Source organism: Phyllostomus hastatus, unplaced genomic scaffold (assembly GCF_019186645.2).
Source record: "Phyllostomus hastatus isolate PE091 unplaced genomic scaffold, TTU_PhHast_1.1 phas_scaffold_501, whole genome shotgun sequence".
Lineage (NCBI taxonomy): Eukaryota > Metazoa > Chordata > Mammalia > Chiroptera > Phyllostomidae > Phyllostomus > Phyllostomus hastatus.
Window position 1 is genome coordinate 16858170 of NW_025334033.1, and position 21992 is coordinate 16880161.

General features: G+C 34.3%; 1 protein-coding gene across 1 annotated transcript in view; it reads right to left on the reverse strand.

The window, feature by feature from the left end:
• Positions 1-21992, reverse strand: part of TRPM7 (transient receptor potential cation channel subfamily M member 7) — a 133029-nt gene that overhangs the window by 46349 nt on the left and 64688 nt on the right. Inside the window, exons 12-20 of the mRNA XM_045823803.1 lie at positions 21146-21280; positions 11186-11239; positions 8168-8308; positions 7755-7889; positions 6399-6679; positions 4994-5222; positions 3730-3885; positions 3505-3648; positions 1318-1446 (exon numbers count right to left, since the gene is read on the reverse strand). Of these exons, the coding sequence (XP_045679759.1) occupies positions 1318-1446; positions 3505-3648; positions 3730-3885; positions 4994-5222; positions 6399-6679; positions 7755-7889; positions 8168-8308; positions 11186-11239; positions 21146-21280 (1404 nt within the window). The remainder of the gene's footprint in view (positions 1-1317; positions 1447-3504; positions 3649-3729; positions 3886-4993; positions 5223-6398; positions 6680-7754; positions 7890-8167; positions 8309-11185; positions 11240-21145; positions 21281-21992) is intronic.

The window sequence follows — 21992 nt, forward strand, 5'->3', positions numbered from 1 at the left end:
ACTGAAGTCTCCCTTTCACTTTTTTCCCTTAGCCAATTAAGTCTCTTTCCCACTGCAGGCAAATACTTTTATTAGAGGCATACCTCCTTTCGTTGCACTTTGCTTTACTGGCTTTATAAGTTTTGCATTTTTTCACAAATTGAAGGCAAGACCCCTAACCAGCAAAAAGATTATGACTTGCTTTATTTAGAGAGACACGTTATTAGAATGGGTTGGAACCACCTAACCTGCAGTATCACCAAGGTATGCCTGCACTATCTAGCAGGGGTGTCTGACCTTTTGGCATCTCCGGGCCACAGTGGAAGAAGAGTTGTCTTGGACAATGCATTAAATACACAAATACTAACAAAAACTGATAAGCAAATAAAAAAGGCTTTATGTAAATTTACGATTTCATGTTGGGTCCGCATCCCTAGCCATGTGGCCCACGGGCTGGACACCCTTGGATGAATCTTGCAGAACTATTCTATGAATGTACATTTAGAAGAATTCCTTGAAACTTGCTTTTATCATGTAACAACTTAATTTCTTCGAGCATGGTGGTATAACAACAGATTTCATAAACATATGAACCATGGCACTTAGAGAAATTTGAAAGGCACAACAAGCTATTTAACAAGATAAATTCTTATAATACCCAAGTGGTAGGGTAGGACAATGCCTTCTATTTTCACAGTTTCACGCATTCTCTAATTGTAGCAGACATAAAATAATTCAGAAATAATTAAGTAAATATATTATAAAACAACACTTATGCAGTAACTAGTTTGAATGGAAAGTATAAAATTGAAGAAAAAGCATTTTCTCCCTAAAACCAGCATGTTAGAAATTTGCAATTTAAATTGAAAACTCAGACAAAGAGATCTAAATATGCATGACAATTCAATGGGCAACAAATACACATAAATGGGCAGTGCCATACAAGAGCAAGATAATAATCTATAACATATGTGTATTTAATCCTTTTTGAAGAGTGGCAGAGAATGTAAATATAAATATTGAAAAAAATTAAGCAAAAACAGATTTAGGCTATGTTTCTGAGACAAAGCATTGTCTTTGTAATTTGTAACAAAGTTAACACCACATAGATCTCTGTTCTTTTGCCCTGATTTTCAGAACAGCAAAAATAAACATGTTCTACTATAAACTTATTCTCCTATAAAGTTATCGTATACTGAAATCATGACACATATAAATAACACATGCCCATATATATACCCCAAACAAAACACCCTCCACATATACAATATGTACCATGTACACACAATATATATCCATATATACCAAGTTACAGGTAGAAAAAAACTAAAGACATACCTCACGGACTTTCTCAATAGCATAGGTAAAAATATAAGCAATAACAATCCATTCTTGAACTGAAGGTAACTGTTCCATTTGTACAAGAACAACAAATGTATAAAGCATCAGAAATCCTAAGTAAGCCAACTAACAAAAAAGAAAATACAAGATATAAATAAAATTTATTATAAAATTTTTTACTACAAAAATTTTCAAGCCTACACAAAATACCAAAAGAGCTCCTGTGAACTATCTCCATGCTTCAATCATTAAAATAGTTTTAGAAGTTACTCTTCGGTGCAGACAATGCATTTATCAATCAAAATATAAGTAACTGCCAGGGTATAAATGTGTTTTAAAACTTCATTCCCTTTTTAGTAATTCCCATAGGAACAACTTTGTAATACCAGGGTTTATGTTCTCAGCTGAGCCCACATAACTCCATTTAACATATACTATAACTAAAGTATCATAATATACTAAATTTACTATAGAACTTCACTGCCATCACAAGAAGCACACTAACTGCCTCTTCCCTCCCCCAACAAAATAGTATTCGTAGGAAAGGCAACTGTTTTTTTCCTAGCTCCCAGTTACTGAGGTTGAAATACCAAGAAATGGAAACCAATATGAAAAGCATTTTCCCTCAGAAAGAAAAACCCCGCTTTTGATACTCTTTAAAAAGATTATATGCAGGTGATATAGTCTATGTATACTAACATCTATACAATCATTTCATTACAGAGGAAAACTCAGACTCATTGACCCTTGAACAATTGTGAAAATCCTCTCATCATTCTCCTTGTCTCTACCAGTCTTAAAACAAGCCACATCCATGATTTTAAGCCATGGCAGGGCAGTAAACTGCAATAAATTAAAAAAAAGATAATTTCCTGTAGCCACCTGGGTTGTCCATATTTAAAGAGTCGTTCATATGAATGCAAACTAAGAAACCTACATGTTTTCCATTAGTAAGGACAGAATTTGGGGGATTAAGTAAGGTAATTCAGATGTGCAATTTCAACATCTTAACAAGATGGAGCAAGAAAATTTCCATATTGAGAAAGAAATGTAATGAATTAGTCTTATGTTAATGGGCAAGTGTATGGTTGAGAAAGCAATACTTGAAGGAACAAATTCTCAAATGTCCATCTTAGCACAGGGCTATTTGTATACTTTTGTAATTCTTAAAAAAGTCTGATGATAAAAATGAAAAACAACAAAAATAAAAATAAAATAAAAACTTTAGATAGAGTTTTTCAGGGAAGGAGAATAAAAATTCATTTGCTTAGCCCCGGTGTACGAGTATAAGGGGCAATCTCATGTGTTTCTTCAAATGAGTCCATCCCTCTACAGACATATATGCTGGACAGTAAAATCTGTTTTTCCATAAAGCAAGAGAAAAGCCAATTATGGGCACATAATCAAACATACTGTATTATGATTAAGACACAAGCTGTTATATTACTGATAAATAAAACTATATGAGTTATCTAGATTACTTTTCACCATCAATCCTGCAAGAAAGACTTATTTCCAAAATTTTAACAGTATCTGCAAAAATCCTAAAGCACAAAGAAACTGTAATTGTGTATTAGAGTTTCCTTTGATTAATCTTTACCAATCTTTTTAACAGATGATTAGGATTTGTTATCTACTTAAAAAGGTTTATGTTTACTATATATTTGTTTAGTAAATTTCTGGTTCCAATTACAACTAGTTCCAATTAGAACTAAGATTTGTTATTTTTTATCATTCAATATGACATCAATTTGTATGGAACTAAGTCAATCTTACTGCACTTTTAAATGAAAAATGGTTTTTTAGTGATCTAATTTACATCAAGATTAGTATAAACTCAAGGTCTATTAAAACCTTAATATATATTTTTAAATTTTATTTAATGATTTTAGAGAGCAGGGGTATGGTGGAGAGGCAGGGATGGGGAGAGCATGGGAAAAAGAGAGAAAAAAGAGAGAGAGAGAAGAAGGAAGGGAGGAAGGGACAGAGGGAGGAGAGTGGGAGAACAACGATTTGTTTTTCTACTTATTTGTACATTGGTTGTTTCTTCTATGTGCCTTGACTGGGGATAGAGCCTGCAACTTCAGTGCATCAGGATGACACTCTAACCAAGTGAGCTACCTGGCCAGGGCCACTAAAGCCTATTTTTTAAAATCATTATGGTCATACAATTTAAAAACATACCGTATTAAACCAGAATTTTACAATCGGTGCATGATAAAAGGCATAAAACTTCCGTGTGATTGGAAGCTTTTTTGATTTTATTTGTATCTCCATTTCATTCTTTCCTTCATTACTCTCCAATATTCTTACTTCTTTAAACACTTCCTAAAATAAAAATAACACTATAAATATGTACATTTATTCACAAAAAATTTATATTCATTTAATAATGTTTTTCCTCTTTACCATAGGGATGTCTTCCATTACATTTTGAAAGTTGTTTTCACTATCTTCCATTGTCATTTGATGGGCATCTTGAGATTGTGGAATATGGGACATTTCAGCCTTAGTTTTGTATTCTAGCATTAATATGGCAGGTGGAACTAAAATGCTTAATATGACCTAAAAATTTCAGAAATATATAAATTCACATTTTAAAATCAGTAACTTTCAAGAATACAAAACAATAAAACATTAAATATCTTTATTATTAGTTAGCTATTTTGCACCTGGCAGTACAGGGAAAAAACCCAAAACTTCATTTTTACTTACATACTACATTTAAAGAGGCCCAGGTTGAATTGTTTGAAGGAATAACAAAACATTGGGATATTATGAGATGAGGGTATAGAAAAGATTTAATAATTAAAGATTTGTCCTTAAAAAAATCAATTACAATCCATTGAGAAAATGTATTTCTATTTAAACAAAATTCAAGCCTAATACAGTGGCTGTGTGCTTAATTTTATCCTAAATCTCTTTGTAAGTGTTCCATGTCTTAACATGATTACTCAGCTTGTGCCTCCATACAAAAGGGTAATTTCTAAAACTTTATGTATTATCTGCAAAATCATAAAGCATAAAGCAATTGTAATTGCATATCAAGGTTTCTAACAGTTAATCTTTCACCATTATTTTTAGTAGATGATTAGTATTTGTTACCTACTTATAGTGGCCAATGGTTAAACTACTTGCCTGATTTCTGCCTTCTGTATTTCTGTACCTTATTTAAGACATAAAATAACAAAAAGGTAAATTTAAAGTAGTATCTCTCACTATGATGAAACTGGAAGTACCAGCCAACACTTAACGCACATTCTTGACCATAAAAAACAGGTATATCCAATATACTTCAAATAAATAAAAAATGACAGATTATTAAGTTAGTAGATAGGTCCTAAATTTTAGAATTTGGGAATCATCTTTTTATAAAGCAGCAACATTGTGCATGGCTGCTCAGGGCTGTAAACACCATACTTCCATCTATTGGCCTCAGGCTTCTGGCTCCCATAGGGACAACAATCACTATACTATACACCACACCGGAAAAGGATTCAGAGTGAAGAGCAGGAGGAGAAAAAGGACACTGCGTGTCACATCAGATAAAATGCCAGCACAGCCATCCCCACCACCTTCATAAATCAAAGTATTTTACTATACATCTTGGCTAATTCCTCTGTTTTTTAAAATCTAATTAAATACTTTATATCAAACTATTTCTAAGGTATACCTTGTACCAAGAATTCTTCCTCATATTCAGCCTTCCCATCCACATATCAGATAACAGCATTTGTGTACAGGTGTGGGCTACAAAAGGTCTAAGTCTTGAAGAAACTGCTAACTTAAGGCAGGTGGAATTACTCCAGTTTTTCAGTTCATAAGTGAGCAATTTCATAGCCATGGTTTCATCTTGTCTGAAGGATTGTTCTAGTAATTCAACTGCTAGTTGACCAAAATCACTATCAAAAGATAAAAGCCAAAACACATTCAGTTTACGAAATTGCAGTTTTAAACCACTATTCTTAAATTCATTCATAACACATTCTAGTTTTTAATACATTCACACACATACACACACACACACACACTCTCTTGTGGAATTGTGAGGCAACAGAATTACAGTAACTCTATGTCTTTAGATATCTACCACTATGTGGAAATCAAAAAGTATTAAAATATGTCACATTAAAAACAAGACTGAAAAGACTCCAGAGCACTATCCCTGGACATGGAAATAAACCCAAACTAACAATGTTCAGTTAAAAATTTTCTATATAGTTATTTCAAACAGAAAAGGACTGGTATCCAGCCCTTGCCAGTCTGGCTTAATTGGTTGGTGTGTCATTCCATAGACTAAAACGTTGCGGATTCAATCCTGATCAACATGCATATGAAAAGGTAACCAATCAATGGTTCTCTGTCACATTGATGTCTATCTTTCTCATCCTCTCTCAAAACAATGAAAAAAAATGTCCTTGGGTGAGGATTGTTATCCAGTAGAAAGGAATGATGTGAATACAGACTAACCTAATCATGAAAAACACCTGGATCTTAAATCTCCAATTAGTAATCATAGGATCCCTGCTTAAGTTATTTTCAGTAACTACTCTTACCCTTTTCCAATGTCAGGTCATTTTGGGTGAGGGAGGTCCTATTCTCAATCACAAAGCTTCCCAGAAACTACCTTACCAGTTTACTGTTCCCTTAGTGCTCTGAGTAAACTGCAAACTTCTGTGAACTGTTTCATTCTTCTATACACTAGCTCCACCATCTGAGACACTCTTTCAGTAGAATTCATCTCCTTAGAACATAGTTTAAACTTCGCTTTCCTCCTTCCTTTTCTTACCACTTCAAATGCAACTTTTCCTAATCTAAATTGCTATTATGAGCAATTATTAAATGGGCTTCTGTCATTTCTTCTTCCTTGCTGAACTTTTTAACATGAAATGCGAACAATAATCTCTTTTGAATAAGCATAAACAGCAAAGTTTCTTCCTAAATTTTTAAACATGGGTTTTTCTTAACTATACCAATAAAATTATATATCCTCTACTCAGTCCATGGCACTATAACCTTCACTTAAACGTGATTTATTTTGATTTTTAAAATGTTCCAAGTGGTAAAATATAACTTACTTGGAATACTGTTTCAATTCTTCTGAAGTATCATCTACGAGGTCACTCTGCTTTGCTTCATAGGCCATTGAACGATAGATCTTACAGGCAACTAATGCTTTAGCCATTGATTCTTCACCATGCTGCCATAAAAAACGGGCCATGACCTGCCTCTTCATAAGGCAAGCCCAAATTAACAGTTCATTAAGTGGGTAGGGAAAGCGCTTGGTTTCTGGATCATCAATATCTACAATTTCATCTTTGGTTTTTTTCTTCTTTCCTTCTTCCACAGCTGTATCAATCTTTAAGGAAAAATAAATATTATAAAGCTCATTATTAAAAGGCCCTGACATTCACGTGAGAATTATCAATCTCCTTTATGGTAGTATTCAACTTCATATAATTGCACAGATTAAATAATATAAATTTTATATACCTGATTTTTACTATAGCTCAAAATTCATTTTTAGAAATGGCATTTCCAAAAACAAATGCTTTTATAACAAAGTTAGCCAAGATTAAAGAAAGGGCCTATATATATGTATAACCTATAGACACAGACAATATGTGTGGTGATGGCCAGAGGGAAGGAGAGGCAGGGTTAGGGGCCGGGTGGAAGTGGGTAAAGCGGGGATAATGGACACAGACATGTTTGTAATAGAGTCAACAATAAAATAAAAAAGGGGGGGCCTAAATATTGCAACTAATATCTAATAAAATACAATTTTAATGAAAATTATTCAATAACATCCTTGTATTACATGCTGTCAGTCATGCAAAAATGTTATAAAAGGAGGCAGTTAAGTACTTATCAAAACAACATTTTAAAAATTTGGTTGTGGTATGCTCTCCCTTTCAGGAGTGTGCCCATGCCCTTCCCTTCCTCTCTCCTTTCCCCACAGGCATGCATCTCCTAAACTCTAAGGGACCCCATGACACTTGGAACCACAGGAGCATTGGGTAGTGGCAGCTCATCCCAGGCTAACACCCTGAAACTGTTTCCGAGGTCCCCTTTTTTCTGACTCTCCAGTCAGCTGGTGGCAGCCCCCACTTTGGCTCACTTCTTTCCCATAATGTTTCTGGAGACCCAAAGCAGGCCCGTCTAGTTTCTCTCCTGTCATTTCTTTTATCCTAGGCCCCACCTGTCCCCAGCTTTAATAAACATACTCTCAAAATAAAAATTTAAAAAATGAAGACCTTAATAGAATCATTAACTCACAATGAGTACCTTTTTGTGTATGAGAAAATGAAGAATTAAAAATATACCTAAAACATAAAGCTCTTAATAATAGCAAACGGTTTTTATTTCAGAACACTCAGTAAGTTAGAACAAAAATTTAGAAAGAACAAAATCCAGAAACTGTAATATTTAAATACCTTTGGTCGGTAGGGCTGCGCTGTTTTAATGAAGTGATTATGTCTCATTTTTTCCTTTTTATCTGCCCTACTGCCAAAAGATTCATGACTCTTTCGCAACTGTGGAGTGCTGCTAGAGGTATTTCGGCCAGACCTCTGAAAATGAAAGCTTATTAGTTTTTACAGATTTACATTTACTGATATGCTATAAAAATTCAAGAATCAATTTATATTATGTATAAGTGTGTGTGCATACACACACAAGAAATATGACTTGTTTAGGATATCAATTATAAAATATTTCTAAGTACTTAGGTGAAAATCTCACATTTTTAAGACAATGCTACTTTAACCATTCAAATGTAATCTTTAACTTTAAAGTGAGTGAGTTAATTTTAGAACACATATATAGACTTCCCACAAAAGTTACATACCCGATTATTTCCACCAAGACTATTATATATCAATCGAAAACGTTTCCGAGTGTAGGTGCATCTATAGGTTCCTCCCATAAGATATTCAATAACAAGTCCTATATCAATTAGAGTGATCTTATATCCTGGAGGAAGATTTCCCTGGAAACAAAATATTAGTTTAAAAAAGGATAGTATTTCTCAGTAATTCTATGCAATGCCTAGAAATATGCCTACTCTCCAAAATGACAAATATTTACTTGTTATAGAAAGCTGAGATTTCCAGCAGCTATCTTTACAGTAGAAAGGAGTGATTTGTTTCTCTTCCTTTTGTAAGAAAGGGGGATTATGAAGTTTGAATTCTGAACGTTGTGGTTCAGGATAGAAGTGTCGTTTACAGTAGACAGATAATTTGGTCTCCACTGCCCTAATACTTCACATGTGGAGGCAAAGGAACTTCTAAGAGCCAACTGTGGCACATATCATAAATAGCATTTTCCTGCAAAAAATAATGTTATAAAATTAATTATATTTCTTTTTAAAAAACATTTTATTTTTATTTATTTTTACAGAGAGAGGAGAGGGAGGGAGGAAAAAAAGGAAACATCAACATGTGAGAGAAACACTGATGGACTGCCTCTTGCACATGCCCAACTGGGGATCTGGCCTGCAACCCAAGCATGTGCCCTGTCTGGGAATCAAACAGGTGACCTTTCAGGTTGCAAGGCCGTGCTCAGTCCACTGAGCCACACCACCCAGGGCTGATGATTTATATCTGTTAACTAATTCTGCCCTCCTACTATCATCGTTCCTTCCATTTCTCTATTTATAATTTCATAAATTTAGAACATTCTATACTTTTTAAATCTCTGATTTAAAAATCAGAGATTTAAATCTCTTTTTAATCAGCTTTTTAAATCTCTGATTTAAAAATTAATTCTTAAATGTTCATCTTAAATACAAATTTTTATTATATTAAGAAACCTAAAAAATATGCTTTATGAATGAGGATTTCATGTATGACATTTAGTTTTTAAAAATATGATAAATACTGTCCTGGCCGGTGTAGCTCAGTGGATTGAGCTCGGGCTGTGAACCAAAAGGTCGCCAGTTCAATTCCCAGTCAGGGGACATGCCTGGGCTGCAGGCCAGGTCCCCAGTGAGGGTCATGTGAGAGGCAACCACACATTGATGTTTTTCTCCATCTTTCTCCCTCCTTTCCCCTCTCTCTAAATAAATAAAATAAAATCTTTAAAAAAAACCCATGACAAATACCATTTTGGTGTGAGTCCCCTTAAATGGGAAATATTTAAATTAAGGAAAAGTAAGTTATCTAAAAATCTTTAAGTAATTTCTTAAACTATATAAATAACTTATATAAAGCTTAACTTATTAATTTGAATCTGAAAATAATTACTGTCTTTAAGAGCTTTTCACTTAAGAAAATGAAAAAAATGGGCTTATCACACTAATACAGACTGGTGTAAAAATAATTAACTACCACAGTTCTTTCTGCTAGTCTACACAAGAAAATCATAGTGCAAATGTCTTAGAAATCCCCTAGACTAAAGGTCTCCCCCGCTGCTCAAACTTTCTGGGAAAAGTAAAAAACCTTTAATTATTTAAACAACAAAAATTTAATGTGGAATATTCAGAATAAGCAAATCCATAGATTAACAGTGCCTTGGGCAGGTAGTAGAGAAGGGGCAGGAATGAGGACTAATTGCTCATGAGCACAGGGTTGCTTTTTGGGATATTGTAAATACTCTAAAATTAGGTAGATTGTGGTAATGGTCCCATAACCCTGAGAATATAATAAAAGTCACTGAATGATATACTTTAAATGGATGAATGTTACAGTAATAAAATACATTTCAATCAAGCTATAAAGAAAAACACATGCAAAAATTGAAAAAGAAAAATATTTTTAAGTATAATAAAGTCTAGGTTCTTCCTATGTGGTCAGCCTGTTTAATATTAAATAAGTTACAAAACACAGGAAGTTACATTTCTATCTTAATTTTTCCATTTTTTAATAGTATACTCATATTTAATAGTAAGTAAAAGCTTGACTGAAGGACTCTAGAAAGTAAACATTTTAGTTCAGAAACTTAAAAATATTTCAATTAATTAAGAGTACTTTTTCATCTAGTAAAACAAAACTGTTAGATACCAATGACTTAAATGGCTATATATTTTTAAACAAATATTTAAAAGTATTATTAATTCATAAGGAATCCCAATAGAAGAAAAGACGATTGTGAGTGCATCAAATTTAGTCACCACAAAATGGCTTTAGACCATATGACAATGTAATCATTTCATTCAGTCACAATCAATACCATATATTTAAAAAGAGAGAGGGGCCCTGACTGGTGTAGCTCAGTAGATTGGGTGCCAGCCTGCAAACCAAAGGGTCACCAGTTGATTCCCAGTCAGGGCACATGCCTGGGTTGCAGTCCAGTTCTCCAGTAGGGGATGCTCAAGAGGCAACTACACACTGATGTTTCTTTCCCTATCTTTCTCCTTCTCTTCCCCTCTCTAAAAATAAATAAATAAAATCTTTAAAAAAGAGAGAGAGGGGAGGGAGGAAGGAGAGCAGCTGCACAGAGGCATGCATTTCTCATCTTTACTGGCAAAATCTTTCGTGAAGATAACAACCCAGTGCTTCCTTCAATATCCTTATTCAATGTCCTTTATTTGCCCCATGAGCAAATTTCTTCTGAACACAGAGGAAGAAGATACATCCATTCTATCAATGATCTTCCTTTACAAACCAATGAGCATTATGAAATTCACAATAATCTCAGATGACTAGAAGCTCAGGAAAGTTGGTCATAATTTCATAAACTTTCCTCTTTCTTGATTTCTGATATATCAAGCTCTTTAATTCTATGTTACCACATACTTAGTCCTTATTTGATTTTGTTCTAAAAGTGTCATTTTTATTCCAATTTTTAAGTGTATTTAAATGTCTTCTGGAATCACAAGAACTATAATTATTTTCGATAACTTTTGTTCTGGAAAAAAATCTCTTACCTGTTTGACATCTCGAACAAGATGAAATAGCATTGGATTAGTTGGACCTTGTTTCTTTAAGAAGAAAAAAAATAGAGTTAACTATTATTTTCTTCTAAAATAATGAAAACAACTTCCCTTTTTGTTAGGTATAGAACTTTTAGGAAACCACTTGCACAAATTATATTGATTTTGAGTTAAATAAGTTCTGTTCCTGCCCTGGCTGGCTCAGCTCAGTGGATTGAGCGCAGGCTGCAAACCAAAGCATCGCAGGTTCGATTCCCAATCAGGGCACATGCCTGGGTTGCGGGCCACGTCCCTAATGGGGGCCACATGAGAGGCAACCACACACTAATGTTTCTCTTTCTCCTTCCTTTCCCCTCTCTAAAAATAAATAAATAAAAAATCTTAAAAATATATATTAAAAAGTAACTTCTGTTCCTAAAATGGGACACAAAAAATGATATAACCATTTCATTCTGTCATATGTACCTTAAACAAAATATATAATTTCTTATCTTTTTTACTTATGTAACAGTACGTAACTCTTTGTTTTCTAGAAGTCATGCCAACACTGCAGGCTTCACAATTCTTTAATTTACATTTCTTTCATTCATAATGGAGGTGTACATTCTCTTTATTGTTAAAACTTCTGTACTTATTTCTGCCACTAATCATCAAGTTGTATTAATATTTCAAATATTTTGGGTAACAAACTTCTAACATTTATATATGTTATCTTTTCCCTACTATATTTAACTGCACTTATGTATGCTGTGAGATTAAACAAAAGTCTCCTTTTTATAATAATCTTATTCTGATGGTATCCTATTTTGAAAAAATACCCAGAAGTGTATGCCATCCATCAAGACAGAGGTAATTGGGCCAAAAATGCATTCTAAAGTTTTTAAACAGTGTTTTGATGCATCTGAAATTTACTGAAATGAATTCTATACAGCACAAACGAAGAGATTTATTTTCAATACTTTAAATCCATTGTTTAAAAGAAAGAGCAAATGGGATTTTTCTTCCACTGTTGTGTTGTTAATTTTTTATAAGGTTATCATAGCACTCAGCGCAATCAACTTTTCCATTTTGATCACATATACTTGATAATAAATTTCAAATCTAGCTGGAGAAATCTATTATTTCTTTTAAAACATTCTATTCTTTGATATTCTTGGCTTTCAAATTCTGTATATCTAAACATGAATATAATGGTATGTATATAAAATACATTTTACCTCACTTTGCTGTCTTTTTACAATATTCAGTCTATCCACTAGTTTTTTCTGCCCACACTCCTCCATGTGTTAACTTTTAAAAACTAAATGTCTTCCAAGTTAATATGAAATATTTTGTATTCTTTAGGTATTATGAAGTCTCTTTGTATTTGCTCTAACAGTATACAACACATAAAAATGCAATTTTTAGATTATTTTAGATCTATTTTATCTTAATCCATTAATATTTATTCATTAATTATAACCTCATAGTATAAAATAAATATACTTTAACACAGCAGTTCTTAAAGTGTGATCCGGGAACCTCTGAATCCCCCACAAGACCCTTTCAGGAGGTTCATGGGTTCAAAAGTATTTTCAGAAGCATTTTAAGATGTCATACGCATTTTCTCATCTCAGTGTTCAGTAAAAATTTCCAGAGGCTTCTTGATGTGTGATACCGTGAGTGTAAATTCAAAAACAAATATGAGAACCTAGCTGCCTTCCATGAAACCAGACATTAAAGAAATCTGTGAAACCATAAAATTATTCTACTCTCCTAATTTGTTTTCTTAAAACATGTTTTAATGTTAACATGTAATGGATTTATTAAACACAAATTAATAAACGTTTTTAAGATTTCTTGGTTTTATATTCTAATATGGTCAGTTATCAATACATATAAATAAAACATTTTTAGAAATAGGTCTCTGACGTCCTCAATAATTTTTATGTTATAGGACTCTGATACCAAAAAGTTATAATCCCTTAAACATTAAAAAGTTACATCAAGCCCTGGCTGGTGTAGCTCAATGGATTGAGCGCAGGCCCATGAACCAGAGCATCGCTGGTTTGATTCCCAGTCAGGGCACATGCCTGGGATGCAGGCCATATCCCCAGTATGGGGTGTGCTAGAGGCAACCATACACTGATGTTTCACTCCCTCTCTTTCTCCCTCCCTTCCCCATCTAAAAAAATAAATAAATAAAATCTTTTTAAAAAGTTGTATTAATAAATTGATGCTGAACTATTATCCTAATAACTGAGTTATACAATTAAAAGAAGTACTTGCCTTACTAATGAAACTGATTTTTATTTGCTTATTTTTTGTTTTATAATAGCTTTTATTTTTTTTAATTTTTAAAATTATAGTTTAAGAATTTTTATTTTTTTTTTAAAGATTTTATTTATTTATTTTTAGAGAGGTAAGGGAGGGAGGAAGAGAGAGAGAGAGAGACAGAGAAACTTCAATGTGTGGTTGCTGGGGGTTATGGCCTGCAACTCAGGCATGTACCTGGCTGGGAATCGAACCTGGGACACTTTGGTTCCCAGCCCGTGCTCAATCCACTGAGCTACGCCAGCCAGGCGCAAGAATTTTTATTTTAATGTTAGGTTATAAACTGGTGATAAAAAGAAGCTAACTTTAAAAACGCTCCATGACATCCCAGAAATTTTAAATTTTCATAGATTCTAATATACAGTTTTTTACATATTTTAACAACTCTGAAATAGGAAGAAAGTATTACATAATTGCTAGTTCCTTAGAATTCTGTTGTAGGATAATTGATAGTTTTCTCTTGGTGGTACATAAAATAAGTAATAAAAATAAAAATAAAGTAATTATGAAGTTAACACTGATGGCACCTTAAAGTCAATTCAATATAGTATATTGAATATTCCAATATACTACAAGGACTCTTTAATGGTTTTCAAACATGTATTTATTTATTTATTCAACTATATATTGAACACTTAGCCTTTCTTAGGTGCTGTACCAAGCATCACAGGTGTAACAATAAATAAGGTATTGTTATATAGTTTAACAGTCTAGTGAGAAAAACAGAAAAGAATATTTAAAATAAAGTGGTAAGAATAACAAAGAAACATGATACAATGGACATAGGAGAAAGGTACTTAAAATGTAAGTCAAGAAAGACTAGCTAAAGTCAATTCCAAACTGATGCCTGGAGAAGCAAGTAGGATTTGGTCATATCAAAACTGGGCAACAGAGAGGTTATGGGAAAACAGTGTTTTAGACAAAAGAGTAAGTACAAAGGCAGAATTCCACAGAAAGTAGACCATTTCAAAGTAATTAGTAGCCAGCTGGATATCATTATTATTCAAGAGTTTTTACTTTTAGAAGAGAGTTCTTTTATTCCCAAGGAATTTTTATTTTTTTTTAATTTCTGTTAATTTTTAAATCTTTATTGTATTTTTTGCATTATCATTTAGTCCCCTTTTACCCACCTCCCCCAGCAATCACCACACTGTTGTCCATGTCTATGAGTCCTTTTTCTTTTTTGCTCAATCTCTCTACCCTCTCACTTCCTCCACACTAGCTGTCATCTGCTCTCCATCTATGAAACTTTCTTTTTCTTGTTAGGTTAGATTGTTCATTAGATTCCCCATATGAGTGAAATCATATGGTATTTGTCTTTCTCCAACTGGCTTATTTCACTTAGTGTAATGTTTCCAGGTCCATCAGTACTGTCACAAAGCATAAAATTTTCTTCTTTTCTACAGCAGAGTAGTCCATTGTGTAATGTCCCAGAGTAGTTTTATACACTCATCTAATGATGGACACCTGGCTTGCTTCCTTATCTGGGTGACTGTAAATAACACTATACTGAACATATGGGAACTTACTGTTCAAATAAGTGTTATGGGTTCCTTTGGATATACTCCTGGAAGTGGAATCAATGGGTCAAAAGGCAGATTCAGCCCTGGCTGGCGTAGCTCAGTGAATTGAGCGTGGGCTGCAAACCAAAGTGTCACAGGTTCGATTCCCAGTGAGGGTACATGCCTGGGTTGCAGGCCATGGCCCCCAGCAACTGCACATTGATGTGTCTCTCTCTCTCTTCCTCCCTCCCTTACCTCTCTAAAAATAAATAAATCTTTAAAAAAATAGTTAAAAAAAGGCAGATACATTTTTAATTTTTTGAGGTAACTCCATACTGCTTTCCACAGTGGCTGCACCAGTCTGCATTCCCACCAACAGTGTAAAACCCTTTCTCCACATCCTCACCAGCACTTGTTGTTTGTTGACTTATTGGTGATAGCCATTTTGATAGGTATGAGATGATATCTCATTGTGGTTTTAATTTGCATTTCTTTGATGATTACTGACTTTGCTATTTGCCATCTGTATGTCTTCTTTGGAGAAGTATCTATTTAGGGCCTTTGCCCATTTTTAAATTGGGTTTGTTTTGGTGTTGAGTTTTGTAAGTTCTTTATAAACTTTGTATATTGACCCCTTATCAGATATATCGGCAAATATGTTCTCCCTTTCTGTGGGTTGACTTATTTTGTTGATGATTTCCTTTGCTGTACAAGAATATTTTAGTTTGATATAGTCCCAGTTGCTTATTTTTTCTTTGTTTCCCTTGCCTGGGGGAGATATATCTGATAAAATATTGCCACAAGCAATGTCCAAGATTTTGCTGCCTATGTTTTCTTCTTGGATTTTTATGGTTTCAGGTCTAACATTTAAGTCTTTGATCCATTTTGAATTTATTCTTTTGTGTGGTATAAGGAGATCTAGTTTTTTTTTTTTTTTTTTGCAGTAGTCCAATTTTCCCACCACCATTTATTGAATAGACTATCTTAACATCATTGTATGTGCTGGCTTCCTCTGTCAAACATTAATTGACTATAGATAGATGTGTGGGCTTATTTCTGGGCTGTCTATTCTGTTCCATAGACTGATGTGCCTGTTTTTATGCCAGTACCATGCTGTTTTAATTACTACGACCTTACAGTACTTTTCGATTATTGGGTAGTGTGACTCCTCCAACTTTGTTCTTCTCAGGATTGTTGTTGCTATGTGGTCCTTTTATGGTTCCAAACAAAGTTTTGAAATATTTGTTCGGGTTCTGTGAAATATGTCATTGGTATCTTTATAGGAATTGTGCGGCATCTGTAGATTGCTTTGGGTAGTATGGACATTTTAAAAATGAAAATGGTATGTGTTTCCATTTATTTGTATCTTCTTCTCTCTCTCTCTTCAGTGTCTTATAATTTTCCCAATATAGGTCTTTTATATCCTTGGTTAGGTTTATTTCTAGGTATTTTATTCTTTTCGTAGCAATTGTGAATTGATCGTTTTCTTAATTTCCCATTCTGTTCATTCTTGGCATATAAAAATGCAACTGATTTCTGGATATTAATTTTATATCCTGCTACTTTGCTGAATTTATTTCTCAGTTCTAATAGCTTCTTGATAGAATCTATGGGGTTTACTATGTACAGTATCATGTCATCTGCAAATAATGAGCTTTAGTTCTTCCTTTCCAAATTGGATGCCTTTTATTTGTTCTTCTTGCTTGAGTCCTGTGGCTAGGATTTCCAGTAGTATGTTGAATAAGAGAGGTGGAAGTGGACATCTTTGTCTTGGAGCCGATCTTCAGGGGAATACTTGTAGTTTTTGCTTTCTGAGTATGATGCTGGCAATGGGTTTGGTCACATATGGCCTTTATTATGTTTAGGTATGTTTTCTCTATTCCCACTTTGTCAAGAGTCTTTATCATAAATAGGTGCTGGATTTTTATCAAATGCTTTTTCTGCATCTATTGATATCATCAAGTGGTTTTTATCCTACGTTTTTGTTTATGTGGTGTATCACACATTGATTTGCAAATGCACCAATTCTGCAACACTGGAATAAATCCCATTTGATCATGGTGTATGATCTTTTTGATGCATTGCTGTATTACTCTATTTGCTAGTATTTTGTTGAGAATTTTAGCATCTTTGTTCATCAGGGATATTGACTGATAATTTTCTTTCTTTGTAATGTCTTTATCTGGTTTTGGAATTAGGATAATGCTGGCCTTGTAAAATCATTTTGGGACCCTTCCTCCACTTGAATTTTATGAAACAGTTTGAGTAGAAGAGGTGAGAGTTCTTGGAATATTTGGTAAAATTTACCTGTGAAGCCACCAGCCCAGGGTTTTTGTTTTTTGGGAGTTATTTCACTAGCTGTAATCTGTCTATTCAGATTCTCTGGTTTCTCCTGCTTTAGTTTTGGATAATTCTATGTTTTTAGGAATTTATCTATTTTGAACAAGTTGTCCAGTTTGTTGGCATATAGTTGCTCAGAGTATCTTCTTACAATCCTTTGTATTCCTTTGGTGTCATTATTTCTCCCCTTTCATTTCTGATTTTATATATTTGGGCCCTTTCTCCTTTTTTCTTGATGAATCTGGATAAAGGTTTATCAATCTTGTTTATCAAGATCAATGGATTTTTGGATTGTTCCCTTTATCATTTTGTAATGTCCTCCTTCTTCTTTTACTATAGCCTTGGTTTAAAAGTCTATTTTGTGTAAGTACAGCTACCCCAGCAATATATTCCTTTCCATTTGCATAAAATATCTTTTTCCATCCCTGTACTTTTAGTCTCTGTGTGTCTTTTGATCTGAGGTGAATCTGTTGGAGACAGCATACATATGGGTATTGTTTTCTTATCCATTCAGCTACCCTATGTCTTTTGAATGGCTTTTGGAGCACCTTGGCCATTTACATTTAAAGTGATTATTCACAGACACATATTTAGTGGCATTTTATGTTTTAACTATTTTCCTGTTTCTTCCTTTCCTTTTTCTTTTTCTTCTTCTTCTTAAAGCAAGCCCTTTAAAATTTGTTGCAGTACTGGTTTTGTGTTGACAAAATCCTTTAGTTTCTTCTTGTCTGGTAAGCTCCTTATTTTTCCTTCAATTTTAAATGATAACCTTGCTGAGTAAAGTAGCCTCAGTTGTAGCTTTTCATCACCTTGAATATTTCATGCCACTCCCTTCTGGCCTGAAATGTTTCTGTTGAGAAATCAGATGACAGTCTAATGGTTCTCCCTTATAGGTAACTACCTGCCTGTCTCTTGTGGATTTTAGGATTCTCTCCTTCTCTTTATGATGTGTCTTGGTGTAGGCCTCTTTGCGTCCAGCATGTTTGGGACTCTGAACCTCCTGGGCTTGTGTGTTTTTTTCCTTCACCAGATTAGGGAAATTTTCCGTCATTATTTCTGCAAACAGGTGTTTGATCCTTTGCTCACTTTCTTCTCCTTCTGGTACTCTCATGATGCGCATGTGGTTATGCTTCATGCTGTCTAAAATGTTTCTTACATTCTCATTGTAAAAAATTCATTTTCCTTCTCTACCTGGGTGGTGTTTTTTGTTTTTTTTTTTACCTTGTCTTCCAAATCACTGATTCGATCCTCTACTTCATCTAACCTATTATTTGTTCCTTCCAGTGCATTATTTATTTCATATATTGCATTATTTCTTACTGGTCCTTTTCTTACACTTTCTTTCTCACTGCTGAGTATCCTTATAATCATTATTCTAAATTATCTGGTAAATTGCTTGCCTCCATTTTCATCTAGTTCTTCTACTGGAGAATTCCCTTGTTCTTTGATTTGGGGTCTGTGCCTTTGTCTTCCCATTTTGAATGCTTCTTTGAATTTTCTGCCTTAGTTGTTAAACTGGTCAGTGATATGGGCCTTAAGCTGTAATCAGCAGCCTGGTTTAAGCACCACAGGGTGGGTCAGAGTAATTACTGCAGGCAGGGCTATTGCTTCCCCTCAGGCTGATGCTACCTGGAGGGGAGAGCTTTGCCTGATAATGACAGCTTCTGCATTGACTCAGAATGACTTAGGGGAATGACTCAGCACAGGGATCTTGTTGGTTAGTCCTTCAGTTCTCTCCCTAGAGCTACCAACCTTAGGCTCTCCTCCAGTGCCTGTAGCCCACTCTTTCCTCCCTCTGCCAAAGCCCAGGGTAAATGGCTACAAATGAAATTTTGCGTATTGGCCCTTCAAGAAGTTCTCTGCTTCTCCAGCCATCTTTCTGTGGCAGACAGAAACTGTGCTGCTTTTCACAACTGCATGTTATCTGGGTTCCTTTCTGGCTTTGGTGTTATAAGCTGGGGAGCCCAACTCGGGGTTTAGACCTCACACTTCTCTGAGAGAACACCCTGGCTACTGAAATATCCCTCTGGAACTTAAGCTACCACCTGTCGGTACAAGCCAGCCATCTCAAGCCTCCTCCCTACTCCCTACCAATCTCACTGCGGTGAAGTGGTTTCTTCCATCTGTCCTTGGTGATAATTCTCTCCAGCTATGGTTCAGCTGGTTATTCAGGAGGATTTCTCTGTAATTTAATTATAATTCCAGATTGGTTATGGGGGGAGGTTAATATAGCTTCCACTTACTCCTCTGCCTCTTGGTTCTCTAAATTTTCCTTTTTATTGTTTTTTTTTTAAGATTTTATTTATTTACTTCTTAGAGGTCAAGGGAAGGAAAAACAGAGGGAGAGACAGAGCAATGCGTGAGAGTTACATCAACTGGCTGCCTGTCACATGCTCCCAACTGGGGAATCTGACCCACAACCCAGGCATGTGCCCTGACTCGGAATTGAACCTGTAGCCCTTTGGTTCGCAGGCTGCCACTCAATCCACTGAGCCATACCAGCCACGACTATTTTTATTGTTTTATATTTGCTTTATATTCAGGGATAAACTTCAGCACAATGTCTAATTCTTGTAAATTTTATGTCTGTTAACTAGAGATAGTAAAACACCAACATAGTTCAATATAACTGTGGTAGACACTGTTAAAGGAAAAAAATGAGGGAAAATAAAGATACAATTCCCACTCAGAAGTAATTTACAATCCACAGGGGAAGATCTGACTGTACTTAACTGACTATGTTACTTGGCTTCATGAAGGCAATGGCATGGCAATTAAACCAAGTTCTAAACAATGAATAAATTCTAGCAAGTGGGGAGTAGTTGAAAGAAAAACACAGCCAGCACTGTAAAAACATCAAATGGCTTTTGTAAAAAATTTTATCTGGGGGAAATGGGAGGTGGACAAAGTAGCTGAAATACATAGTGTAAGAGAGTGAAATTGGAATATAAAGGCCAAATGAGAGAGATTTTCAATGTCTATGAAGCCAGAGAACTTTGCAAATCAAGCTAATGGTTTGGGTATTATTTCATATATATTGAGGAGCCACCAAAGGTTTCTAAACTGGGTAAAGATAAGGTAAAAATATGTGATTTTAAGAATAATTAGTTTAAAGAACTAATGTGAATAAAGACTAGATAAGGAGATCAAATACAGAAGTGGTATAGACCATAAATGACTGAGTAGTACAAAGACATTAAGAAAGAAAAAGGGTTGACAAATAGGTTGAAACTGATGAATAAACAGCTTTTCAGAGAAGTCAAATAAGCTAAGATTTAGTCACAGTGCTCCTCAAAGTATAGTTCAATTAAATTCATATTGGTAGCACAGAAACCAGTAAGAAGCACAGTATGTACCCTCTCTCCAATGCTAGTAACATTAAATCTGAAAGGAAATGAGAAAGGCTTTGTGAAGAGAGTAATTACTCTTTAGGAGCTCTTTAGAATTATAAATAATAGTATGGAGGCTAAAAGGGGGACATCACAAGGTCAAATCACAAATGTAAAAAACAAAGAGGAGAAAAAAGTAGTAGTGTGTAATTTCTCCATTAGGCAAAGAAGTCAGAAGAAATTTGGTGCAACAAATGATCACCAAGAAAAAAGAAAAGATCCCCAGAAGCAAGGAAAGGGCTTCCACCTATCATATAACCAATCTATACTAAGAGTAGTTGTTTTTTTCCATCTAATCTAGCAAAACATTAATTAAAGGATGTAGCAGAAGGACTGAATACATTCAGGTAAAACAACATTTTTCAAAGATGACAAAACTTAGTTAACGAAGAATTTTAACATATACTTACAGTGTTGTAAAGTTCTTCTAGTCTAGGAATGGTAAGGAATTTATGCATGCTTACTCCATTTTCAATAAGAAGTTTTACAAATGCAACTCTGTCCATTACAAGAGCATCAAGCATAGCTTGCTCCAAGGATCCAACCTAAAAGAGTATCCTAATTAATAACTATGTTTTACACATTATACAGTTCTAAATGCAAGCTCTTATTATTGGTTTGACTCTGAGCAGTTTTAGAACAAAATTTAAGAAATGGAAAATAGTAAAAAAGCTAGGAGTTAAGTTATAAATAGAATAGATGAAAAGACATCTTTAGAGTAGCATTCCCCAAAAAATATTCCATAAAAACTACTTTGTAGGAGAGCAACTGTGATACAGGGTGAGGGGAGAATATGCACCATCAACTAAAATTGGGGAAGAAAATACTTTAGAGTAATGATTCTCAATATTTAGAAAAGGTTTTTTGGAGAGGTCATTTCAATAACTGAGGACCATTACTAACATTTAATGGGTAAGGGTCAAAGAATACCAGAAACCAATGCAATATGCCAGCCAATCTCACAAACAAATTGTTGCACATTTCACACAACTTTCTATTATCCAGTTAGATGCTCATGAATGAAAATCCAGGGACACTGCTTTACATATAAGCAAAAAGTACCCCATCAAGGTTTGTTCTACAATGAACTTTCTAAAAATACAACTACCATATAAGTTACACAAGATTGTACTTAGTTTTCTTTAGAACTGTAACAGAAATTATTCATCATTAGAGAAAAATCTCTTAACAGCAATATAACCTGTGCTATTTGAGTTTCATAACACATTTATCAGTCAGCATTTGTAGCTGTCTCTT